Source organism: Panthera leo, chromosome C1 (assembly GCF_018350215.1).
Source record: "Panthera leo isolate Ple1 chromosome C1, P.leo_Ple1_pat1.1, whole genome shotgun sequence".
Classification (NCBI taxonomy): Eukaryota; Metazoa; Chordata; class Mammalia; order Carnivora; family Felidae; genus Panthera; species Panthera leo.
In genome coordinates this window covers 177602332-177628294 of record NC_056686.1, presented here as the reverse complement: position 1 = coordinate 177628294, position 25963 = coordinate 177602332, and the positions used below count along the sequence as shown (strand labels likewise).

Here is a 25963-nt window from a genome sequence, read left to right as displayed (position 1 = left end):
GATTATCCCGAAAAAGCGGTGTGGGAATGGCTTCAAATCCAGGGAACAAAATGAGACTCCGCCTGGACAGCTTACACTTTCGTCCACATAAAATTGTGAAATTGGGTGAAAAGAGTAGAGGTTGGGTGTTTGCTGTGGATACATTCGTAGAGAATCAGGCCTATAAATGTGTTCAAATAGTCATCATTTGGCTTCCTTCAATGAGATCAGAATTTTAGAACAGTGCTAAAAGTATAACATCCTCAGACTATTTTCAAGTTGATTTTTTTTTAAAGACTGTACTTTCTCTATCCCAAACCACTGCTCTGAAAACTGTTAAATTATTACAGATGTAGAAGAAATGGCAACATAGGAAATCAAAGACACCTTAATATGACAACTCGCCATGTTCATGTCCCATTGATTAATGTTCCCATAATGGGATATCGGTTTTGATGCGCTCCTTATCCTGTGCCCTTTTAGTTTCTGAGACCAAATACTTGCTCTTATTGTTATTATTTACAGTTATTGAATGTCAGCGCAGCCTCGGGCCTGTTAAGTGAATAACTGATTATTGTTTCTTCAAAAGAATCCTTACTTTTTCTCATTTGTTAAAAAACTGGACTGTTTGTCAGATGCAGTCCTTCCAGGTAAATGTGGCCCCTTCCCTTGTTTTGCAAATCTGTGTCTGTTGGAATTGAGTGAAAAGCATTGTCCGGTGCAGCTCAGGTCCTGTGGTTTGAATCCTTGTACGAAACAAAGCATGTTTGGTGTTAGTGCTTTAGGAGATCGCGTCTATGATTTTTTAGTTATTGTTCATGGGATTTACATTAATATCACAAAATCAAATATCTTGGAGCTGGAAAGTACCTTAATAATCATTTAGCTTAACTTCATTTTGTATCAAAGAAACAGACGCCCAGAGAAAGTGACTAGCAAGGTTTCATTTTATTAATAATAGGAATTATAGAGTTGAACTGTAAAATGAGTAAAAACAAACACTGTATTCCCACTATGGCAAAGTTCATGCTTACTGGGTTTTCTGCGTCAGCTTTTAAATAATTCAGAATGATTTGTTTTGTTTTGGTTTTTGTTTGGTGTTTTTTTGCTTTTTTTTTTTTTTTTTGTGGGTAGCAAAGAATACCTAACCGGTGTGATCTTAAAAAAGAATTGAACCCTTGGTAACACTGAAAAATAATGAAACTTTTAAATCCTCCACAATGTGAAAGACTGCTCAGGGATTATAACTAATGCATTTTATTCTTATGACTTGCTGATTCTACCGACAGCTGCCTTAGGGGTGCAGTTCTAATCAATGGCTTTATCCACTTGGCAATCTATACCTCAGAAACACAAATTGGAGAAAACCATCAGTGTGTAAAAGAGACCTATAAATCAGAATGTCAGGTGGGCATAGTTCCATTTTAATAACTAGTATTTAGAGATTATTGGATAAAGCATCCCGTGGACACAAATTTATGGTCCTCCTATCCCTCCAGGATGCCACCACATCCCTCTGGGTCTATGACAGGCTTCGCTCTTTTCGTCTAACAACAGGGATGATAAGTCTGTGACCCAAGAACACACTGCTGGCTTCTCTCCCCTTAGTCAAGCTTTTACGGTCGGCTTCCTTTTCTAACGCGAGTCATAGAATCTCCTTTAAAGCATATGCATCTATATATGTGCAAAGATTTGCTTCCGCGAACTCCAACACAAGAAGTGCTCAGCGTGTTGGCAGGCTTCTCTGTGCTGGTATCTACATGCGCGACTGGGACAGCCAGTTCACGAGAATCAATAGAAATAGCAAACAAGCTGAAGTGTAAGGAAAAACGCCACTTCTGGAGAGTTCTTTCCTTCCTTTTCTCTTTAGTGCTGCAAGCACATCATTCATATAGGTTTGAAGTGTGCCGTTTAATTCTCCCTTCCTTTGAAAAACTCCTAAGGGTTCTTGTGAAAGGTCAGAACCCAGAGCAGCTGTGTCAGTGGCAGGCCGAGTATCTTTTGGAAAATAAATCTGTAGAGCAAACTGTCAGCTGCTTCTGGGGGGCCTCTGCCGGGTAGAAGGGCCCCAGAAGTCAGCGCCAGCCCACGAGGGATTCTTGGTGCCCTGTTAGGGAGTCACAGGCCCTAAGCAGATCTATGAGTCACTAGCCCAGGTAAGCGGTGATAGAATGGAGGAAGTAGAGTTGATCCTCCCCCTGGAAAGAGCTGTCAAGATTGGAATCTGTAAGAGAAAGCAGATCAGAACCATTACGACAGGAGGCTGAAGCGGGCAGAAGTGTCCCTTTCCCCGTAGACAGGTGAAGTCTCAAGTGTTTCCATGAGGCCTGTGTGAGAGGACTGAGCAGAGCACGGGCACAGGTCAGATTGGGTGCCTATGGACCGTGTTGGTATAGAGGACGTACCGCCATGACATGCCAGTTGAATATCCGCCAGCAAAGCGCTTACGTTGTAGCCCGACACGACGCGTACGTTCAGTTGAAACAAAAATGGAGATTTTTGAAGGGTGTCAGTATTTTGTTGCTTCTAAAAACAAACAAACAAACAAAAAAAACAGAGAGGAAAGGTAAGGCCTCCGTGTGCTTAGACATCCACCATTCCTGTGTGACAGGAAGGGGCTTGCCCTCAGACTGGATGCCATGAGCAGCCACAAAATAGACACTGTCCAGTAGACAGAACACAACGAACTGCTCGAGCAATTAAAATGACAGCAGAAGCATAAAGCAGTTAGCCAAAAAAAGAGATATCTCACTCGTTCCCACTTTTGTAAAGACACAGCCAGCTCGTCTGGATTGTGTCTGTTCCCACTGGGTTTATTTTCATAGCCGGCATTGAGAGCCCTCGTGTAAACGTCCCAGGCGTTGGATAGAAGAGTTCGGTGGTTTCCCACCGTCCCTCAGCTGCCCTCACGCGTGTGGTATCTACCACACAAGGCCGCTGCCTCCCCTGACAGCGCGCTCTCCTCAAACCTGTCCTTGACGGACATGTGCCGAGAGAGAGGGACAGGAGTCTCCCGCTCAACAGTAGCTGTGCTTTTGTAATAACAGACTTTACATTTAAGAAAAAAAACGCAGGATTGCTGAATTCTTTCGGAAGCACGGTCAATATGTCTACCTTTTTGTTAAGGCTGAAGAAAGGGACGTTAGCAGGGTATTCCTGTGATTACCCGGAGAGATTAAGGCATACGAGTTGTACCTTTTCTCTGGGAACCAAGGCTTATTTTTGTAGTTTCCCCTGAATTTCTGCTTCCTTCACTGAGGACTTAACTTTTCACTGAGTTCTTAGTTTCTTCCTTTCCTGCAGGCAGCTCCTGTCAAACCCTCCCAAGCCTTTTGTCAAACCCCAGGAGTAATTTTGCTTCTGGACCAAGCATCAGGGCCTTAGCTGTTGCTGTAGTCGGCCTCCCTGTCAGTGATGCTCATCCACTGAGAATAACCTCCTTCCTTAGAAACGGAAACCGCAGCGTCCCTTAGGCCTCGGTTCTCATTTCCCAGTGGCAGCAGCAGTCACCAAACTTCCTTAGAAGAGCGAAACCCGTTCTTTTGTAGTCCTCAGGCCTACCCAGCGGAGCGGCAATTTCTATTCCAACCACTCTCTCCAGGCTTTCTTAGAAAGCCACCTTAACCACCATGTGTTCATTCAATAAATAGCTGTTGAGCTGCCAGGAACTATTGTGACGGGGGCACAACAGTGAACAAGAGACCCAAATTGCCACCCTCATGGGGAGTACGTGCCAGCAAGATAGAGGCAAGTTGAGACTTGAAACATGGGAAAGTTGCTCTCTGGAAAAGTCGAGGTCATAAATGACTCGTGGGAATGCCATGTTTCTTTCCGATTTTTTTTACTTGGTCCGTCGTACTATGTTCCTGACCGTCTTTATGACATTAAAAATGGGTGGTTGTGGAGAGGGCTTTGGGAAACAGAATCTGTGATTTCTTTACTCTAACAAAGGTTCTATATAACCAGATTTTCTATTAACCTCTATCCAAGATGTTATCCCTTGTTTCTAACCAATTTATGGAATGGACTGTGGTATGAGTGTATGTGCAAAAGAGGGAGACACGGGGCTGTATTTTTTCCAGAATAGCGTAACTATTCTGTTCAGTGGTTAATAAGGAGAGGGACTTCTAGGTTTCTCTGTATCAAAACTTTGTTCATTTAGTTTCTATAGGCAAAAAGTTAAAAAATATGCAGGTACACTCTTAGAATATGTGTTTGACCCTAACCCCAATGTCATTGACTTTTCGCTCAATTAAAAGAAGGGAAATTCTTACTGTTAACATGAACCTCACCTGAAGTCTAGATCCCAGACAGACTTGTAAATGCACAAAATCCAGTTATGTTTCAAACTGGGAATTTACTGGGCAGTCCACCGTATAATCTGGTAAGGTTGAAGCTAAGGAGGAAGTGGGGCTCTGAAGCCTGGCCCACCTTGGCATTCCTACAGAACCCCGAGTGTCCCTGGGAGTGTGGTTTGAAAGTTGCTAATCGAGGTCAAGTCCTCTTGTTCATATTTGGGAGAAACTGAGACCCAAGGAGATCAAATAATTTGCTGAAAGCCACACAGGCACTCAGCAGTACAGTAAAGACTGAGACTCAGGCTTCTGTTACACGTTCTTTCCACTGTGCTGGTTCTTTCGATGAAAATGTGAAGACACCTTGCTGGCCAGCTCTCATTTTCCAATATTCAAAGAAAAATTTTAAAAAAGAAAGGGATTCCTTGGGCCCCTGGGTGGCTCAGTCAGTTAAGTGTCCAACTTTGGCTCAGGTCACGATCTCACAGCTCATGAGTTCGAGCCCCGCGTGGGGTTCTGTTCTGACAGCTCAGAGCCTGGAACCTGCTTCGGATTCTGTGTCTCCCTCTGTTTCTGCCCCTCCCCTGCTCACATTCTCTCTTTCTCTCTCTCTCAAAAATAAATACACAGTAAAAAAAAATTAAAAATTAAAATTAAAAAGAAAGGGATTGCTGTTCTGTGTGACCCAAGCTACCTGAAAGCAAATCTACCCGCTTAGAAGAAGTGGAACACCATTGCCCTTGAACTCTGGAGGCCAGTTCTCAGGCTCTGCTCCCTGAGACACAGAGAGGGTCAGACCTTTGCCTCTGTGTCCACAGACTGAGGGAAGAGGTATGCTGGGAATAGTGCAGGGAAAGGGACAGATTCCTGAGCTTCTGTCCTCACTCTTAGCTCCAGGTGGGGGATCTAAGTATTCTTGTCCAAGGAAGCCCTGTTTAACAAGAGAGCCTTGATAAGCTGCTTCAGAGACCTCCCTTGCTCCTCTAAGAATGGCCATGGTATGCGTCCTGTCCTTATTAATGCCCACATAGGATATCCTGAACCGCAGGGCTTCATGGGTGGGCCCCCAGTGAGGCTGGCCCTGCCTTCTCTTACTCTAAAATCATGTCATCAGAAAAATTAGTGTGCACTTCTGAATAGATACCAAGGTTGACCACACTTTTCCTTCTGATTCCTAGCGGGGGAGGAAACCTGATCAAGGCTTTACATGGTGCCTGACTCTTGAGGACTTCCCAGTTCTCTCCTTTGCCCCCATCGTTTATCTTCTAACTCCACCTCCAGTGGGATTTTGGCAGGAGCAGAGCCACCTGACATTAAAGGAAGATGGGAGACAGAGGCCTCTTGGGTTCACAGTAACTTACTTTAGCTCCTTTATCTAGGCAACTTCCTGGTCTGTCAGAGCCACAACCCACTTCCTCCCCTGCCCGTCACTGATAGAGCCCTTGTCATCTGCCCTCATAATATTCCCAATAAGCATCCCTTGCCCTTATCCAGCCTCAGGGGAATGACTTGACCAGTTTAGAATTCACTCTTCATATTCTAGAAAACTGAAGCCACAAACGTGTGGTTTCTGTCATCCCCATGTGCCAGAAAGATACACACTGCAAATGACAGCAGCTCAGGACCGTTTGTAACATCTGTTATTAACATGAAATCTATCTACATTGTCCATCTTTTCAGGAAGAAAATGAGATCCCTGCCAGTGTGTTTGTGAAAGAGCCAGTTTCCAGCCCAGCGGAAGAGAAGGAGGAGCTTGCTGATGAAAACAAGTCCTTGGAGGAAACCTTGCACACGGTGGACCTCTCATCAGATGATGAATTGCCCCACGATGAGGAGACCCTGGAAGACAGTGCAGAGGAAAAGATGGAAGAAAGCAGGGCAGAGAAAATAAAAAGATCCAGCCTCCGGAAAGTAGATAGCCTCAAGAAAGCGTTTTCTCGCCAGAACATCGAGAAAAAAATGAACAAGCTGGGGACAAAGATCGTGTCTGTAGAGAGGAGAGAGAAGATTAAGAAATCTCTCACTTCCAATCACCAGAAAATATCCTCAGGGAAAAGCTCCCCCTTCAAGGTTTCTCCCCTCACTTTTGGCCGGAAGAAAGTCCGAGAGGGAGAAGGCCCTGCAGAAAACGAGACCAAGTCAGAAGACACGCCTAGCAGCGAGCAGATGCCAGATGACCACGAGGAGAGCTCGTTTGCAGAGGGTCTTTCTGAAGCGTCCCTCACCGGTGCCCTGGTGGAAGGCAAGAGCAAGGAGGAGGATGCAGAGAGGGAGGCCTCCAGAGGGAGTAACTCGGGCAGGGATAGCAACATCGACTTGACAATCGTGGAAGATGAAGAGGAGGAGTCGGTGGCCCTGGAACAAGCACAGAAGGTTCGCTACGAGGGAGGCTACCTGCTGACCTCTGAGGATGCAGAGCAGTCGGATGCAAGCCCGGGCCAGCCTGCCGTGCTCCAGGTGGACCAGACCGCCTAAACGCGCAGCCTGCCGGGCCCGGCCTGTGCTTCCGTTCCGGCGGGTAACCAGAGTCTGGAAACAAAGCCCTGCACGTGTCCGCACTACCCACTCACTACCGTGTTGTTGTCCAAGCAGCCCTCACTCACTCCATAGGAGCAGCGCACAGACGGACCAAGATCTACCATGAAGGCGACCTGTCAGGAGCGTCGCTTCCAACTTGTTCTTCGGTTCTATTTTTGTAGAATTTCTCCAAGATGGCATGGAAGAAGAGAAGGGGCAGCTGCAAAACGCTGACCAATCTGGCTTAGTTAGAAAAACCAGAGGCTACTTGAGATACTAGTCACGAGATGGGATTCATTTCTTGTCATTCCATAGGCTTGCCGAATAGTGTACCAGCGCTATGTTGAATTTCCACTGAACTCTGTGAAGCTAATTATTGTATTTCAAGTGTGCGATATATAATATACATATGTATTTAAGCTAAGGACATACCTACTTTATATTATAAGAAAAAAACACACACTTTTTAAAAAAGGTAGAAGAGACAGTCTGGTCGCTTATTCACTTAATAGAAACCAATGTTTTAACTTCAAATGAAAACATTGAAAGACTGTAATATTCAGCTAATCAAGTAAGATCTAGGAAAGTCAGGACTATCAGAAAAAGACAACTAAGAGGGAGAAGTTGGAAAATAAGAGAAACGGGAAAGAAGGAATGCCAAAGAGAATGAAAGCCTAGAAAAGCCATGTGCTTAGAAGTAAAATATTTACTGTATTAACTCAAGTACTCTTTTCCTTAAATAACAATTCTAAAGAGTTTCGTATATCCTTGAACAACATGTTATATCTTCACAATATTTTTATCTTCTAATATTTTCAAATAATATAAAAATATAGTTTACTGTGTTAAAGCTGCATTTTGCTTAATAAATAAAAGACATTACAGATCTTTCACCAAGGAGGTTTAAAAGGATGCCGTGTCTTTAACACCAGAACGAACGTAAATCTCTGAAATTAATATGTACTGGCTTTTGTAGGGAGTTCAATCAGACGACTCTTTCATGCTTTCCAAATTTAAAATGACCTTTACACTCTAAATGATGTAATGTAGGTGTGTAAGATGTTAAAAGCAACAGGTTTGAGAAGGGAAGGGTTGTTTTTTCCTTTTGTATATGATGGTAATTTCATTCTAGGTCATATTTTATTTATATATTAATTTCACAGAATATTAATAGGATTCTTCCAAAAGCATGCTAGTGTTATGTATCTGTGCACCCTTATTCGGCCGGGATAATTTTTACTCCGGTCTAATGTTATACTAAAACATTGCTTTCTCTATTTTTGATTACAGAATGCTAATGTTTTGAGAACACGACTAAATTATAGTGTAGAGGCAATTGTGCCAGGGAACAAATTCCCTACCTTTAGTGTGTACCACTCACTATAAGTAACCTGACAAATATAAGTAACCCAAGACAGTATTAACAAACAATGCTTTGTTTCCTAAAAGGAAAAACAGGCTCAAGGTATTGATAGCCTAACCTATACAGCTGTGTCCCTATTTGCCGTAATGTACCTCAAACATTAGATTGTTGAACTAACGATGGCTGTGTTAAAGAAGACTAAATAAACCAGAGCATGAAAAGTGTGTAACGATGTCCGTTTTTTCGGCAGAGCAATTTTAGAACAAGCAGAAAGAATTGATTTGTAAACTCTCCTCCAAACGTAGCTGTGATGTCGATTGTCTCGGTCTTGATGTCCCCTATTAACTCTGCTTTCTTTTCCCCCTGATCTCATTTAGAAATCCAGGTCTCGTTCTTCAAGTTTAACTTTCTTGACATCACCTTGCCAGCTCTGGAGAGCATCTGAATTTATTGCGGCAGCTTGATAAATTTGATAGTTCCATCTGCATTTTTATTGTTTGGTACCAGATCTTATAATACCTTAAGTAGCCCTGCAAACATGAATTTATTGAACTGTGCATTCAGTTTATTCACACAGATAAACCTTTGTCTTCGGCAGAACCGTGGACTGGGTAGAAGACTTAATTTCACTCCGGGACCTAAACATGCCTGTTTAACCTTTATGAAGTTACTGTCACTTCTTGCAGTCAGAGTTGGGGGATCCAGGGCTAATGTGATGTTTACATCTCCTTTCCAAAAATGCTGCTGCCGTTTGTTCCTATAAACTATCTGCATGTCAGTGAAAAGCTACCCTTAAATCTTTTTAGATTTTACTGACAAACGTTTATTCTGTGTTCCAAATTCAAAGCATTACGATTCTAAGCAATAAAGCAGTGAATGAGGCCAGATCATTGTTGGAAAACACATACTATAGGGATTAGAGGAAGCAGCAGTTGAGGAAATGGAAGCTATTTATTCTGAATTATTGTTGAATTATTTGCATACCGGTGAGGCTAAAAAGTCCCCAAATTCGATATGTCTTCTTTCCACCCACCCAATAACCCATCCCTAACTTTATGTGCCTGGAGCTCAAGAGCTGGATTAGTTTTCCCCCAAAGATTGGTTATGCATTAATAAGCACTGAGATCCGTATCTCGGAAATATAATTCAGGAGTAAGAAGCGTCTATTACATGGATCACAAATCTCACAGAGATATAGCAAAGATGTCACTTTACTACAAGATTTTATTTTTAAAATATACAGACATATATATTCCAACAGGAATATTTTCCTCTTTCCACTTAGGCATCTAGTACATGGCTGAATTTCATCTTATACGTGAAAAGACCCACACTGAGGCCAGTTGTGCACAAAATAAAAACTTTTCACATGCATTGTGTGATAACCCAAAATGCTCCTGGTTTTGGCACTGCTCGTGCGTTTGAGTCCACTATCAAGAGACTAGGGGCTCCTTCAATATAGCCAAGCTCCTAGTGTAAGTAAAGGTTATAATGAAAGTCATTTCCTGCATTAAGACACGAATGCCCAAGCCCAGTTAATTCTTGCTTGAAAGTTTGTTTACTGCCCTACAGCCCAGGTCTAAATGATTTTATGTTGGAGACTGGGAGTCTGAGGGATCGAGGTACAGGTAGCAATCATTATTAACAGTTCCATAGCAACCACGAATCTTTTTCTAAAAACCAAGGCTGTGACACTGCAGAGCAAGTTTCCGAAGACACTGGCATTGTGACCTTTGTATTCTGCCCGATCTGGGCATCCACATAAAGACTTGTGCAGCCAGGAACTCATTCCTAAAGAGAACAGGCAGTAACTCACATTATTACATTATTACATCCTTAAGATGCATCCTTCTTATTTTTGTTTTAACCACCGCATCATCCTGCAGTATTCGAAACTACAATTATTTTTAATTCTTCACACAAACTGCCCCAATTAAGAAGCCACACTTTTAGCAAAACAACTTGACATTCATCCCTGTCAAGACTTTGCACCGTAAGGTTGATTCATTAAATACATACTGGGCAATGCAACTATTTGCTACAACTCTTAGTGTCCAAAGCAGTAAGGCACAAGCATCAGGGAGAGGGAGCCAACATTTCTACCAGCTCACTTTAATGCCAGGCTAGGTACTCGTGGGGTCAGCAGTGCTGTGCCCCGACCACATGCTGAGCACAAGCACCCTCTCATTTAATCACACAAATCCTATTAGGACGGTACCGTTGGTTTTTGTTTTTTTTTTGTTTGTTTGTTTTTTGTTTTGCAGCTGAAACTCTTCAATTTAATTTACTCCAACGAGTAAGATGGAGGGAGGGGGGATCTCCAGAGTCCGTAACAGCCCTAAGTTCTCACTCGTGTTAGAATTTATTTTTCCTTTGAAGTTCACAAAATTAAAAGACTTGTGCAAGTTTATGTAACTTCTGAATGTCAGAATCGGTGCTTCACCCCAGTCTGAAATCTATGCTGCTGCCAAGACAGATGCCTAACGATATCACCCAACTGTGCTTAATTATGAATCACTTTACAAGCGCTCAGATGGTATAGTATTAACTTCATTTATCGTCCCTTATACGGCATCAGGTACAGCTGCACTTTATAAATGATTTTGGTGATTGTCATTCCGAGGCTAAGGAAAAAACAGCTCCCGATTCCCGGGGAGCTGTGGAGAGACTATTATTCAGGTCTGCTGAGGCCACAGAGGGGCTCCTAAGCTCCTTGGTATCGACCATTGTCAGTAGCCGCAAGGCTCACTTTGGGCATGGTTTAATAAGGGCAAGCTGTCAACAAAGATAGGTACTGGAATCAGCTTATTCAAAGACGGCACAACAAGTCTGCCTCAAAATCTTTAAGTAAAAGCAGTCGTATCCCTGTGCCCGGCTAGAGAAATTGCTAGCATCGTCCCTGCCTGGACACATCCTCTCATAGGCTGAAGAAATGAGCAAATATCCGATCAGCATGGGGCATTGGGGGAGTGTGGAGGTTCAAGAAATAGGGTGAATCTTGAGGACATAGAAACCTAGCCTCTGAATATAACGCCTACAAAATCATCTTCTTGAGGAAAACAGGAGCTAGGCCACACAAATGTTGGCGTCTCCATTTCTGCGGGCAAGCAAACAAGGAAAACCCCCCAGGCCAGCTCTCAGTCACCAAGATGTATGCTGCAGGCGGCAGCTTCTTCCAATGGCTTTGAAAGTGGGCACAAACTCAAATGCCCATGGGGCTCACGCATGAGTAAAATGGTTCGAGGTGGTGGCACCAGTTGAGGCAAACTTGTCACCTGTGGGCATGATGGGGCACCCTTATCGTATGTCCAGAGGCAGTCAAGAAAGGCCCAAATTCTGCTATCCTTTTATCATGAAAACCTGCTGGCTTTTCACTGTTGGCAACTAGCTCAAATCATTTTAAGTATCGTGCGAGCCAGTCACGACTGTCCGCTGCCTGGATGCAGTGTAGACACAGACCATCAGTTTCTGACTCCTGCCCCACAGAGAGACACTCTATGTGCCCGACTCCTGTCCCTGTCCTGAGGCACATACAGAATAGAAAGCTAGTAGTAACTGGATTGGATTTGCCTCGAGAAGAAGCACAAAAACCTTCTTAGGGAAATACAAAACACAAAAATCACCTCGCCAGAACATGTAAGGAGTGTTTTCTGGCTTCCTAGTGAGTGTGTGGAAAGATCGCCCCGATGCTGCGTAATGTAACAAGGAGACAGTCGCCAATCACACTGAAAGATGGCTATACGTTCTCTAATGGGAAAGCACCACTTCTTGTTCTCCGAGTTGCTAGCTACCTGTGGGCTACCTGCAGACCTCTTGGGTGTCTAACGGGTTTAGTATTTTTGGTAAAATAAGCATAGGATATGAGTATCCCATTTCTAAGTTCCATTTAAAGAATACCTACTCCTGTCAATAACCCGAACTTTCTGCAGGTGACAAAAGGCAAGTTTGCACCCTGCAATGCCAAACATCATGGCAAAATTGCCAGCCCACACCCTGATTCTTCAACGCTTTGTTGCCAGTAATGAGGTACTAAAGGGAAAAAAAACAGGGCTCAATCTTTTTGGATTCTAAACTCAGCCTTCAGAGCTCAGGGTTGGGGGTAAAAACTGGAACAGATTTAGCACAAGGGGCAAGACGTCCTTTGTTAAGGAGAAACCTGCTTGTAACCACTTGAAGCTCTGAGAAAGCAGAGGCATTAGCTGTGTTCCCTGAGGTCCACTGCATGCTAATTATCTCCGAAACCTCAGTGACATGCGGAAAAAAACAGTGTATTCTGGTGAGTGTGCCCTTATTTGAAAAATAAAATTTCCTAAGGACTTTAAATCAATAATTTCAAATTGCTACATAAAAAAGCCCCCTTCCAGGATGGATGGGGGAGAGCAATATCTTAGTTTATGGGGTTGCCCCTGAAATTAACCAGAGAAAGGGAGATTGCTGGATATTGGGTGTAATTTCACTATGATCTATAGTTCTCCTTTTTCCTACCATCACTCTTTTTATTGTCAGACATCAAAAGATCCTTCCCAGCTACCAGGTAGCTATATTTTCAGAAATTTAATAAAAACCGTTAGATCTGAATTATCCAATAACCACAGGGAGGTTTTTTTTTTTCTAAAAGAAACATTTAAAACTAATTATATAAAATCAACATACAGAAATCTGTTGCATTTCTATACATCAATAATGAAGCAGTAGAAAAAGAAATCAAGGAATTGATCCCATTGACAATTGCATCAAAAACTATAAGATACCTAGGAATAAACCTAACCAAAGGGGTAAAATATCTGTACTCTGAAAACTATAGAAAACTTATGAAGGAAATTGAAGAGGACACACAAAAAAATGGGAAAATATTCCATTCTCCTGGATTGGAAGGACAAACATTGTTAAAGTGTCTATACTACCCAAAGCAATCTACATATTGAATGCAATCCCTATCAAAATACCACCAGCATTTTTCCCAGAACTAGAAAAAAAAATCCTAAAATTTGTATGGAACCACAAAAGACCCCAAGTATCCAAAGCAATCTTGAAAATGAAAGGAAAGCGTCACAATTCCAGACTTCAAGCTATACTACAAAGCTGTAATCACCAAGACAGTATGGTATTGGCATAGAAACAGACATATAGATCAATGGAACAGAACAGAGAACTCAGAAATGGACCCACAGCTATGTGGTCAACTAATCTTCGACAAAGCAGGAAAGAATACCCAATGGAAAAAAGACAGTCTCTTCAACAAATGGTGTTGGGAAAACTGGACAGCGACATGCAGAAGAATGAAACTGGACCAGTTTCTGACGCCATAAACAAAAATAAACTCAAAACAGATGAAAGACCTAAGCCAACAGGAAACCAACAAAATCCTAGAGGAGAACATAAGCAACAACTTTGACCATAGCCATAGCAACTTCTTACTAGACACATCTCTGGAGGCAGGGAAACAAAAAGCAAACGTGAACTATTGGGACTTTATCAAGATAAAAGCAAAGGAAACAATAAACAAAACTAAATGGCTGCCTATGGAACAGAAGATATTTGTAAATGCTGTATCTGATAAAGGTTTAGTACCCAAAATCAATAAAGAACTCATCAAACTCAACATCCAAAAAACAAAAAAATCAAGTGAAGAAATGGGTAGAAGTCCTGAGTAGATACTTTTCAAAGAAGACATCCAGGTGGCTAATATGAAAAAATGCTCAATATCACTCATCATCATGGAAATACAAATCAAAACCACAATGAGATACTACCTCACACTTGTTAGAATGACTAAAATTAACAACACAAGAAACAACAGGTGTTGGTGAGAGCGTGGAGAAAGGGGAACCCTCTTGTACTCTTGGTTGGAATACAAACTGCTGCAGCCATTCTGGAAACCAGTATGGAGGTTCCTCAAAAAGTTAAAGTAGAACCAGCCTACAACCCAGCAATTGAGCTACTAGGTCTTTACCCAAAGGATACAAACATACAGATTTGAAGGGGTACATTTACCCTAATGTTTGTAGCAGCACTATCAACAATAGCCAAACTATGGAAAAAGCCCAAATGTCCATCGACTAATGAAAGGGTAAAGAAGATATGCTGTGTGTGTGTGTGTGTATGTGTGTGTGTTGTGTGTATATATATATGTATATATATACACACAACACACACATATATATACACATATAATGTGTATATATACACATATACATATACACTATGTATATACACATATACAATATATATATAATAGAGTGTATTATGCTAAGCAAAATAAGTCAGTCTGAGGAAGATAAATACCGTATGATTTCACTCATGTGTGGAATTTAAGAAACAAAATAGATGAACATATGGGAGACGGAAAACAAAAAGACAGAAGGAAACAAACCATAAGAGACTCTTAAAGATAGAGAACAAACTGAGAGTTGATGGAGGAAACTGGGTGGGGGATGGGCTAGATGGGTGATGGGTACTAAGGAGGGCACTTGTAATGATGAGCACTGGGTGTTGCATATAAGTAATGAATCACTGAATTCTACTCCTGAAAGGCAATATTTCACCTTATGTTAGCTAATTAGAATTTAAATAAAAATTTGGGGGAAAAATAATCATCTTGTTTCATTAACATAATGCATTTATTGGGCATCTATATATGCCAGGCCACGTGCTGGGTCCATGGATACGAGAAAAGAATAAGAGAAGAGTCTTTGTCTATTGAGAAAGGGGAAAGCACTGAGATAAAGAATTTGAACTTACAGTAGCAAAGCAAGAGGGAACCAATAATTAGAGAGAAAAATAAATCTTCACCCTTAAAGAAATTGTTATTTGAGAATTGGTCACTCAAGATAGCAAACGGAGATACGGTAGCTTGGCTGGCTAACGTATCATAAATGTCCGGGATAGAGATGGAAGGAAGCTAAACTGTGGATGGTATGGACTGAAAGAATACACGGGAATGGGAATTTCTCTGCTTTAAAGTACAAAACAAAATGGTAGAGGGGAAACTGAGTGGAAGAAAATCTATAACCTTTAAAATGCAACACTGACAGCAAGCACATTCATTTGTTTTGATTAACAAGTAAATATTGAACACACACTGTGCTAACCCCTGTGAGAGGCCCTGGGCTCACTAAATAGATGGGAACAAACCCAACAGACATGCTCTCCCCCTCCTGCCCCAGCGCGCCCCGCAATAAACTGCTTGCTTAGCCACTGTCTGGCCAAAACCAAATTGGTTTTGGTTTTGGTTTTGTTTGTTTAATTTAGGGAATTTTTCCTCCTGAAAACACATTACTAATGTATAATGTTACATAATATCTTTTCTAGGATGAAGCAGGGATGAATAAATAAAAAATACGATGAAAATCAATGAGAAGCTTTGACTTAGGTACAGTAACTTAACGTGCAACTTAAAAAGCACATGTTATCCTTACAATAAGGGTTGGGGTTTTTAATAGCATTTATTAAGTTTCTTTATTTAATTAAAAATATAATTAAGCAGGGAAAAAATGGCCCACAAGCCTAGGGGCCAGATAACCTCTGAGGTAACGGTTCATTTTCTTAAAAACATTACAGAAAACTAACAGGTTTTTGTCACCATGTAATAAATGACCACAAACTTAGCAGCATTTAACAGCACCCATTCATTAGCTCACGGTCCCGCAGGTCAGAAACCCAGCACTGTATGGCTGAGTTCTATGCTTAGTGTATCCGAGGCTAAAATCAAGGTATCAGCTGGACTGAGTCCCTGTCTGGAGGTTCTGGGGAAAATCTGCTGGCTATCAATCAGGGACTGCTCTCAGCTCCTAGAGGCCACATCCCTTACCATGTAGTCCCCCCATCTTCAAGCCAGCAGTGGCACATTCAGTCCTTCATGTCCTTTGAATCTCTGACTTCATCCTTTTGTTCTTCTCCCCCTCTCCTTCCACTTCTCCTCCACCTCCTCCCCCTCCTTCTCCTCCGTCCCCCTCTCCTTCTCCTTCTCTCTCTTCTTCCTCCAGCCAAAGAAAACTCTCTGCCTTTAAAGGGCTCCTGTGATTAGATCAGGAACACCTGGATAATCTCTCTTAAAGTGAGTTACATCATATGACATAAATAAAATCACAAGGGTGAAAACCATCACACTCACAGATCTTGCAGATCGCATGTATTCCAGGAAAGTGGGAAATCTTGGATCTCTCTTAGGGTTTTGCCTACCACATAATGAAACATGGGGAGGAAATTCAAATGATGTGAAAAGGTCCATATTACAGGGAAATTGAAGCTAGCCCTTTCCCACTTCTTCCAACATCATACTCCGCTGCTAACCATGGTCTACGGTTTTCCTACATATCCTTCTAGGAAAAAATATAAGAGATATATATGCATCTCTATATTTGCTCTGTATATTCAAGTATCCAGGATCTTGTTGCTCCTAGCTGTTCTCACGTACTCTCTCTCAGCACTACTTTCTTGGTGGTAAATGTGGATCTACATTATTCTTTTTCAGCTACATAGGAGATTTTTCTTTTCTTTAGTAATTACATAAGATAAGCAAAGGGATCAGCAGTGAATCATCCCTAAGGCCAAGACAGATTATTTATTATCCCAAGGATTTTTAAACCGTAGAGACAGTTTGCGTAAGATCCATTGTTGTGCCTGAAATGCTTTCTTTTCCTAGAGCAGATGGGTTCTCCTGGAGTCCCTGTTTTGGAAGAGAGTCAACTAATTTCTCTCGAAAGTAAATTTAAATAATCACTTCTGGAGGAAATGATCTGTTAAGACACAAAAGAATTTTAACAGAATTTTCTCAAATGTAAAGGAAAGGCCCAAAAAAAGAAGAACAAAGATGAGGAGGGAAAGGAAGGGAAGAGGGAAGGAAGAATGGGGGAGGGAGAGAGGAGAGAGAGGAAGAGAAGGAATAGAAAAGCAGAATGAATCAGTTGGTTTTAAACTGAAGTTGGGAGTTCGTCTATGCTTCAGGACAGGAATAGAGTTCCGCCCTCTGACCATTACCTGCTCTTTTCTCCACAGCAACACCAAAGAAAGAAAAGACTGTTGTATTTCTTTTGCCTGCAAAAGATGTATTTCTTTCTAATTATTGTCATTCTAAAGTTCTTAAACTACAATGTTTGATCTATGGCTTTAGAATACCAATTGTTCATATCTGTTTCTTCTAAGCACAAAGAGACAAAGAGACTTCCACTACCTTTCATTGTTCTTTGAATGGGACTAGACATTAAAAAAAAGAGATTTACATTACTAGTCATAACTTGCAACTCCTGAAGTGCCCACAAAACTCACATATTCAATTTTTCTACTGAAGTGACAAGTCGCTCTGCTTTCATCAATTTCACTGAAAACGCAGTAAGCAATAATAATGGCCCCGATTTCCACGAGCATTTTCTCTGTGGAGGGAATCCATGAGCTAAAAGTTTCTCTTCAGGCCTTGGCCCACTGCTCTGAAATGAAGATGGGCCTCTAAACAAAACATGAACCCTTGTGAATTTGTGTTAATACTTGGAAAATGTGTGATTTGCTCTTAAAATCAGAATTCCTCATCTCCACTCGAGAAAGATGTCCTATAAGCACATCACTAAAGGTTGCCTACCGGGACATGGAGGAGGGCACTTTCATAGTAACTTGGCAGCAATTTTCGAACAATCCCCAAGATCGTCTCAGGCAATTGCTAGTGAGATGAATTACAGCAGAGAAGCTATGAATAAATTCCATACTGCCCTTAGACCCAGGCAAGAAGGGACCCTGTCCTCTGCCTGTTCCTCAGGGAGCCCCATGCCCTAAAGTAACTTCTAAAATCTTTCTAAGTTCCCCTCTGGTGTTTGGGACAAGCCAGGACTGGGGTCATCAGACAAGAAAACTCAGATAAGATCAGGGCCCTTGTAGGCCCCAGTCTCCATTTTTACCTTTCAGAGTACTAAACCTCTATCCCATACAAGGGGTAAACCAGATGCCCCAAAGGCCTTCAGGAAGGAAATTGGCAGAGCATTTATTTCACGAAGGCGGGAGCGTCCTCTGGAGATTGGTCCTCTGGATTAGTGCTGACACGCTAACTTAAGGAAATTCACATTTCTGAGGGATACAGACAAGTTCGGGGCTCTGGAATATGGATGATACCACCAATCCCTGGGCCTGAGCCACCTGCGTGAGCTGGTACAAGAGTTCTTCAAACAGAGATGCCACCTCCAGTCTGTAGCACCAAGAAACCAAGATGGCAGCAGGTGTCCTTTACCCAGAGTCATCATTCCACTTCCTCCTCAGGTTCCACATCATGTATCAGGCTGTTTGCCCAGGGTTGTCTCATTTGTCTCCTCCAAGACCTTTGGAGACCTTTGTTCCCCTGTGTCCAGTGATTCCCCTGAGCCATGTTCTCTCTTGCTTTATATCATGTGTTGGTGTTGTTCCCTGCCAGGCTGGTCTTAAGGCATGCTAAACGAAGGATGGACATATCCTGTTCAAATGGGACCACTCTCCTTGTCCCTATGGATCTCACTTCTCCTCTCCACGAGGTGGAAGTGACAGAAGGCAGGAATACAGACAAAATTGAAAGAGATCATACTCTAGGAAAGCTGTGGTCACCTTCTAAGAGTTCAAGATAAGACATAATTGGAAGATGTTTCATTCTATATTTATGCTATAAAATTTTGAACACTAATTTTTTTAAGTTTACTTATTATTATTTATTTTTGAGAGAGAGTGAGAGTGCAGGGGAGGGGCAGAGAGAGAGGGAGACAGAGAATCGCAAGCAGACTTTGCACTGTCAGCACAGAGCCCCCTGTGCGACTTGGACCCACAAGCCATGGGGTCATGACCTGAGCTGAAACCAAGAGTCAGATGCTTAACCAGTTGAGCCACCCAGGCATCCTTTGAACACTAAATTTGACATAACCATAAAAAACAACTTATCATTCACATTTTCCTGCATGTAACCAGATAAAACTTGAATTTGTGGTCATCATCAACAAAGCACAATAACAACCTTTGAGACAGTCAGGGGAAACCAGTGTTCATATCATGATGAATGATATAGAATCATGAGTAATGATGTAACCAGCATTAAATAAACGATATTAGAAAGTACAAAGGCAAGAAGATCTATATTGCTTCAATTCAGACAGGATCTGAAGAGTCATGGCATTGTGAATAACAGCTTTACTACCTTTTTCTCAAATGGTGAAAGACATGAAATTAGCCAGGAATCATTCATTTGACAATAAAAAACAAGATACAGCACATAGCTACAATGAAGAATATTTATAGACAACAATTAGACAGAAAAACAAGTGTGTAAATAACTCTACTTCATCCATTATTCTGAAGGTTTATTGAAAATTACTGTCATTTACATAGGCCCATGAATTTTATAACACTTTTTTAAATCAAGTTTTTTTATGTAGACAGAGACCCTACAAAAAAGATTTGCCTGGGACCTTTTACATCCTAAAGATGGCCTTGAGGAAAATTCCTGAGGAAAGGTAGGAGGTAATTTACCAACATACAATTTCACCTTTTTTCTCAGTACGGATATAGTAGGTTTCACATCACATGGTTTGGGATTCTGCATGTTGTAATTTAGCAAATATTTTATATACACAATGAGATCATTGCCATTAAGCAGTACAAAGACTTGGGGATTTTTGCAATTTTTTGTAGCTACATACTTTTGTATTTTTCCTGCTGGAAAGTAATTCTCAATTACCCAGTTTGGGTTTATTCACTTAGTAAATTAACTGCATCAAATAAACACTTTATTTCTAGATTATCTGATCTCCAACCTTGAGTACTCTTAGATGCCTTCACTATATCATTAGTTGGTAGGAACCCAGAGAACGTAAATTAAACATTTTAACTATGGAAGGAAATTTGCTCTAACAATCAGATAAATGCATGCTAACATATCAGATTATTTCTGAAATATCAATCACTTGGATTATCTTTGCCTTTTTAATGAACATTTCTAATTGAGGTTTAACCATTTTAAGGCTTACTATATATCAATGGTATGTTTTCCCATACATGCCTCATATTTGTACCTATAAAAAAATTACGTATTCCCAGGTGATTAACAGTTAATCTGATCAATTATTTGGCCAAACTCCTAAAAGAGGTTGATAGTGGAAGTTCTAGTTACAGTTGAAGAAATCATGGTTTATTTCTAGAAATGGGCAAGAAAAAATTAGGAAGAGAAAATCAAAGGATAACATTAAATTTTAAACCAATATACTAAACCAACTCAAGAGATGACATAGTCATTCCATAAGCATGTGTCTTTTCTCTTACTAATGTTTTACCCCACCATATTCTGACTTAGAAAACTGCTACTAGAAATGCTTTAGTTAGTCAAAGTCAAAGTTTTATTCTTATGGAATTTTAAAATTTAAAATTCCATTGAATTTCCTTTCAGTGAGTCTTACAAATATATAAAAAGAACAAAACATTCTAAGAACTCAGCACCTTAAAATGTAAAATTTGAAGTTCATTTTTACATTCCAAAGTTGTGTCTAGTATAAAACTTAAAGACATTTTATCGGTGCCACCATTCTTGTTTTCAAAAATTAAACAGGTTTTTCATTTAGATAGAGATGATTATAAAATGCATGAGGGCCGTGGAGAAAATAGTAGGGCAGAATTCAGATTTTCTGGAGTAATTCTTTTTCTTTTGACTCACCAAGTCTTGCCTCCCTCCTTCTATCAGACAGGATACAAAATACCTAACTTTTGGAGCTCTATCTATCCATTTCAAGCAGCATGACAATCATATGGTGAGTGAGGAAAGAATTTTTAATAAGGACATTAGCGGCCACAATAATTCCATCTACTTTCTTTGTAATGAGCAGCAAGTTCCAAGCTTTTTTGTTTGGAAATTCAAAAACAACAAAATGTGTTTATACTTTCTTAAAAAGCAGTGGGTTTCGGGGAACGGAATCCCTGGGAAATAGCTTAAAATGTGAAAGTCCGTGATCTTCACAAATAAACCATAAGTCGTCTTGTATTAAAACCAATTACCTGACTTTTCGGTCCTGACATGCAAGGGGATGCATCCCAAAGATTAAATGCTAATGACTTTCCATCCTCCAAATCCAGCAAAAATCCCCTGTGACCATGAAGAAGTTGAACCAAAATAATGTCTACATAGAAAATAGCAAGCACCTGCTTGCTTTAAAAGACTGTTTTAGATTTAATGAGAAAATATTGATTATAAATAAGCAATAACATCATGGAAACAAAGAGCCAATTTCTTTAGACCAAAATATTGTGTTGAGAATCAATAATATTCAATTGGGTACATCAGTCAGCCTTTTTAGACATTATGTTTGGTTCAAAGCAAACATATGTTTGGGGTCTGTGAAGGATTGAAACTTCCCCTGTGGAGTCACCTATCTTTGCCCCACCCAACAGAAATAATTCCTTGAAAACATTTCAGTTCCTGGGTCTTTTTTCATCACCTGTATGTACGCTCTGTTTTTCTAAGCAGCAGGGTCAACCTGGCATTTCCTGGAGGACTGAGCCTGTGAGCTAGAGTCACCATTCTTCCAGCTGCTGAATTCGCCCGTCTTGGTACCACTGGCTGGTAGAAATGACAAGGAGACCTTCCAAATTTGCAAGGTTGTTGTCTTGACTGGAACGGGTTCTAGGCCAACTTCTTTAAAACTGGTACAGATTTTCAGACATTTACACAATCACGTTTCTAATGACAAAGAACTCTGAAAATACCTGTCATTTCAGACATGGATGGACTACTTGATTCCAAGTGAAAATCTTTTCTTGTGTCACCCAGGTGACACCCATGCACGAAGGCCCTAATGGCTATTCCTGTTGGGGCAGCACATGATTCCAACATGAAAAGCCACGCTTTTAGAAGGAGCACTATAAATAGAGTTAATATTAGATGAACCTACCAAAATGGGAAGAAAGGAGTAGGAATAAGTCACTGAGTTCAAATTTCCAACCTCTGTGGCTTTGACGGTCTGCCAACCATGCTTCTTTCGTGTAAGCTAATGGATAAAGGTCGCGCAGAAAACAGTGCCAAACTGAAGGAATTTTTCTTCTGCTGCTGCAAAGGCTTATTAAGGGATCAACAGAACAGGCTTCAACAATCTGGAGACAATAGTTTGTTTTCAGAGGAATTCTGGTTAATAATGATATTGGATTGGCTAATTTATCATGACAAAATAAGTTAAATCATATGGGCAAACTCCGTGTCGTAGGTCTGGACGCCCTACAATCAAAGCCTAAGACAGTAGTTCGGTGCGTGTTTATTGAAGAGTGTTTCTTCAAGAAAAACTCTTCAGGCGAGGGTATGATAAGCAGGAGAGGAATGATGAGAGGGCTGAGCAAGGGTGAGGTCCCATATACAGGCTAGTCTTGACCTGATTTATGGGATCACACCACAAAGTGGATCAGCACTCTCTCTTTGATGCAAGGGGGCCAACCATTTGCAGCCCATCTCCGTCATTTATTGGCTGCTCCTGGTTGGAAGATCATAACCCTTTGGGAGATGCAGCTGCCAACAGCAATTCTCAGGAGGTGGGGGTGACAGCTATGGATCATTAGCTGCCAAAACTCACAACAGTGAGAAGGGTGCAAGAACCTGGTAAAGGAATACAGGGGAGGGGGGGCCCATGGCATCTACTACACTCACTGACTGTGATCCACTCCGAGGTTAGAAAAATACCTAGGACTCTGGCAAATTATACTCAGACTGGAAAGGGTCACCTCTGGTATCAACAGGTGAAGTCATCGGGATGGAACAGCTGGCAATCTTACCCAGCCCCTTTAATTGTATTATACCCTATGACTTGTGCTTCCTTTGCTTGTTAACAATCTACAGCCTCTGACATAATGTATCCTTAACCGGTTTTGGTGCTCTTAATTCAGAATTATTCCTTCTTCCCGCATGAAAGAAAAGCTGCCAAGTTTTGAGAATATCCATTAAGTTGAGGGCACAAGGCAGAATGTTAACATTCGACTCAAAGAAAAAAGCCATAAGACTCTATAAATCACAAAACACCATTCTTTTTTTAATGGAAGGATGAAGTTTTCGAATGAGAGATTTGGGAGGAATAGAAAGACGTTTCCTTCCCTCAGGTATAAGTTGTATTTGCATTCCATGAGTCCTGTTAACATGGACATCCTTCACCCAGTAAGAAATGTACACTGTTGCTGTGGTTTGTGACCCCCCATTTTTCAATTACGGGCACTAGAAATTCCAAACATGCTGTGAGTCATTTTTACCTTCTTTCTTCCTAGATATTGTGCTGGAGATGGAGTGACTTGCATTTTCATTGTTGCTCTGCGGTGTATTGAAACAGTCAAAACAAATCTAAGTCTTTATTATCCAACAAGCAGATAGGAAATAAGAATCCAAAGGCCGGATAGCAACACATTTGGCAGTCTTTCCTCAGATGGGTTTTTGAAAGCACACATACACACACACACACACAAAAACCCTCAAATGTATTATTTTGTCCTTCCAACTTTTCTCCACTCCGTTTTGAGGTGATTAATTTCATCTGGATGTCTAGAGAACAGACGGCTTTATATTTGAGTCCATTATAAAAAGAGAGAAAGAAAGAAAAGATTTGCCTATCTCTATAGGAAAGTCTATCTCTTTCTCTATTGACCTAATCAATAAGAGAAGGTATTACATATAATAGTTTCAAAATCTTAACTAGAAATGCCGGTTTGGCCACAGAAGTCTTTGTTAAAAGGGCATGTGGGAATTCACGGGGAAGGTCATCAGTATAATAATCCATCCAGGATGGTTTGCTTTCTGTACCTCTGAGTCCGGATATTTGTACTGGATTCTGCAGCCAGCCAAGTCAGTGGGAAATTTTTTTCTGAAGCAAACAAATCTCCCTGTTTCATACTGATCCAACCTAATTCTAGCCACCCAGCCTACACATTATATATTTCCTATTTTGAGAAAAACATTCCTGGAACAAGGAGTGGGCAGTGGACTCAATTCTATTTTCCACTAAATTAAGACACCTTACAGATAAGGAAAGTCACATTTTCTGTGGCAGGGAGGAGGCAGAATACTTGCTGCGATGAAAAAAAAAAATCACAAACCGAGAATCAGAGGATAAGAGGAAAATGGCAGATTGACTTCCGGTTAAAGGACAGCTGTAAGCTATCGCAAGGCTCTCTCTGGCATCCCTCCCTCATTCCTCGGCTCCACCCATATCCATAAAGAAATAATTTCCCAAAAGTAAAATGAAATTCCAGCTTTACAAGGGCTTCTAACCCCGGCCTCATACCATCAAGACAAGACCCTCAAATTATAATTAGCTTTCATTGACCCTTCTTCAAACATCTTTTAGCCTGGGAGCAACAAACGCGGTCAGTCAGCACGACCAAGTCGCTGCTATTTTTATCAGCGCTCAGTGGCCATTCTTGTGGCCACAATCGTGTTTTCTGACCTTCTCTAGATGGGGAATACTGAGGATCAGCATAGTTTTGTTCATATTCCGATCCAGTTGATATGTGATGTTTGGGGATTCGAATCCTGACTTGACGAGTAAATGGCAGCCTTTGGCTTTATTATTGGACCACAAGAATAAGATTTTATTTTTAATATTTGTTATTTCGTGGGGGATCAGTGACTACATTTATGAAATGTAGTCATAAAATAAGTAACAAGGAGAGGAATATGGAGAAGAAGAAGTAAAGGAGTAAAAACTTCTCATTAAAATTTTGCAGAGTTTACAGGAGGCTAAGATTAGACCAGTTTTCTGAATTAGCACTAAGACAAATTTACCTCTTTAATGAGCCAGAGCTCAGTCTCACAACAGAAAATTTTACCTCTTCAGAAATTCAACTGGGGAAAATGCAAGTTAGGTGGACACAAGTGCTACAGCCAGAGGAACTGCCTCTTTGCTAATAGAATGAACTGACATTTATTTCGTTTTTAAAGGTGTCAGGCAATGTTCAGAGTTCAGTGCTAGTATGAAGTGTTATCACTTCCAGAACAAAAACTAGTCAGTGGAATTAAAGCCCAGCTGGAACATATACTAGCAGTGGGCCCCCAGAAAATGTATTTTTGGGTTTTTCTCCATGTTTTGTTTTTCACTTGTAAAATGGGTGTTGGAAATAATCCCCATGTCACAGGTTGTCATAAGGTTAAAGGAGTTAGTACATGTAAACCATTCGGCATAGAATCTGGCACATGGAAAGAGTTTAAATGAATGTTGGTTATTACGATTAATCACTTACTAAAGACAAAAAAAAGTGAAAGTTTAAAGGTTCAGTAACTTTCTCAAGGTCACACAGTGAATAATGAGCAAAACTCCGATTTGAATTCAGATGATCCATCCCCAAAGTCCACGTGTTTATATAATAAACCTTCACACCTCCCTGACAAGCATATTCCCCGGGACCCAGTGTGATTTGAACTCAGCCCTTTCTGACAAGGCAAGAGCCACACAGCCACAAGATGATGATGGATTCTTTTGGCCAAGAGCTTATGGCAGATCGGGAGTCTAAGTATAGAACTATTCGTCACTACAAAGCGGACAATACCACAAATTTGAAGGCAGTGTTAATTCCTCAATGGAGGAAGGGTCAATGCAGGAAAATTTGTTGGCTGAAACTAGATTCCTCAAGCATTATCATGAAAGTAAAATATATCATGAATTCATAGCTTCAGTGAGGGCATAATGTTTCACCCAAAGTGAATAGAAATTACCTTTTGTGGTAGAAAGGTACACAAGTTCCAAACTAGGAAATGCGTTGTATATTCATACTGTGCTAGACACTTTCTCGTAAGGTATCTCACTCAGTCTCCGCCAAAACTTCATGAGTTAGAAATTATAAGCTTTGTTTTATG

The 25963-nt window shown here is 40.9% G+C and overlaps 1 protein-coding gene and 1 long non-coding RNA gene across 3 annotated transcripts in view; one reads left to right on the top strand and one right to left on the bottom strand.

Moving 5' to 3' along the window:
* CAVIN2 (caveolae associated protein 2) overlaps positions 1 to 8378 on the top strand; it is a 13219-nt gene extending 4841 nt beyond the window's left edge. The window contains exon 2 of the mRNA XM_042949517.1: positions 5955 to 8378. Within this exon, the coding sequence (XP_042805451.1) occupies positions 5955 to 6749 (795 nt within the window). The 3' untranslated portion in view covers positions 6750 to 8378. The remainder of the gene's footprint in view (positions 1 to 5954) is intronic.
* LOC122226414 lies at positions 899 to 25963 on the bottom strand. 2 transcript variants are annotated; one of them, XR_006205619.1, is made up of 3 exons: positions 25823 to 25963; positions 2385 to 2505; positions 899 to 2203 (listed from the first exon to the last, which is right to left on the bottom strand). It is a non-coding gene; the product is annotated as an uncharacterized LOC122226414 (long non-coding RNA). The 2 variants fall into 2 exon arrangements; XR_006205618.1 differs by lacking the exon at positions 25823 to 25963 and adding an exon at positions 2732 to 3027.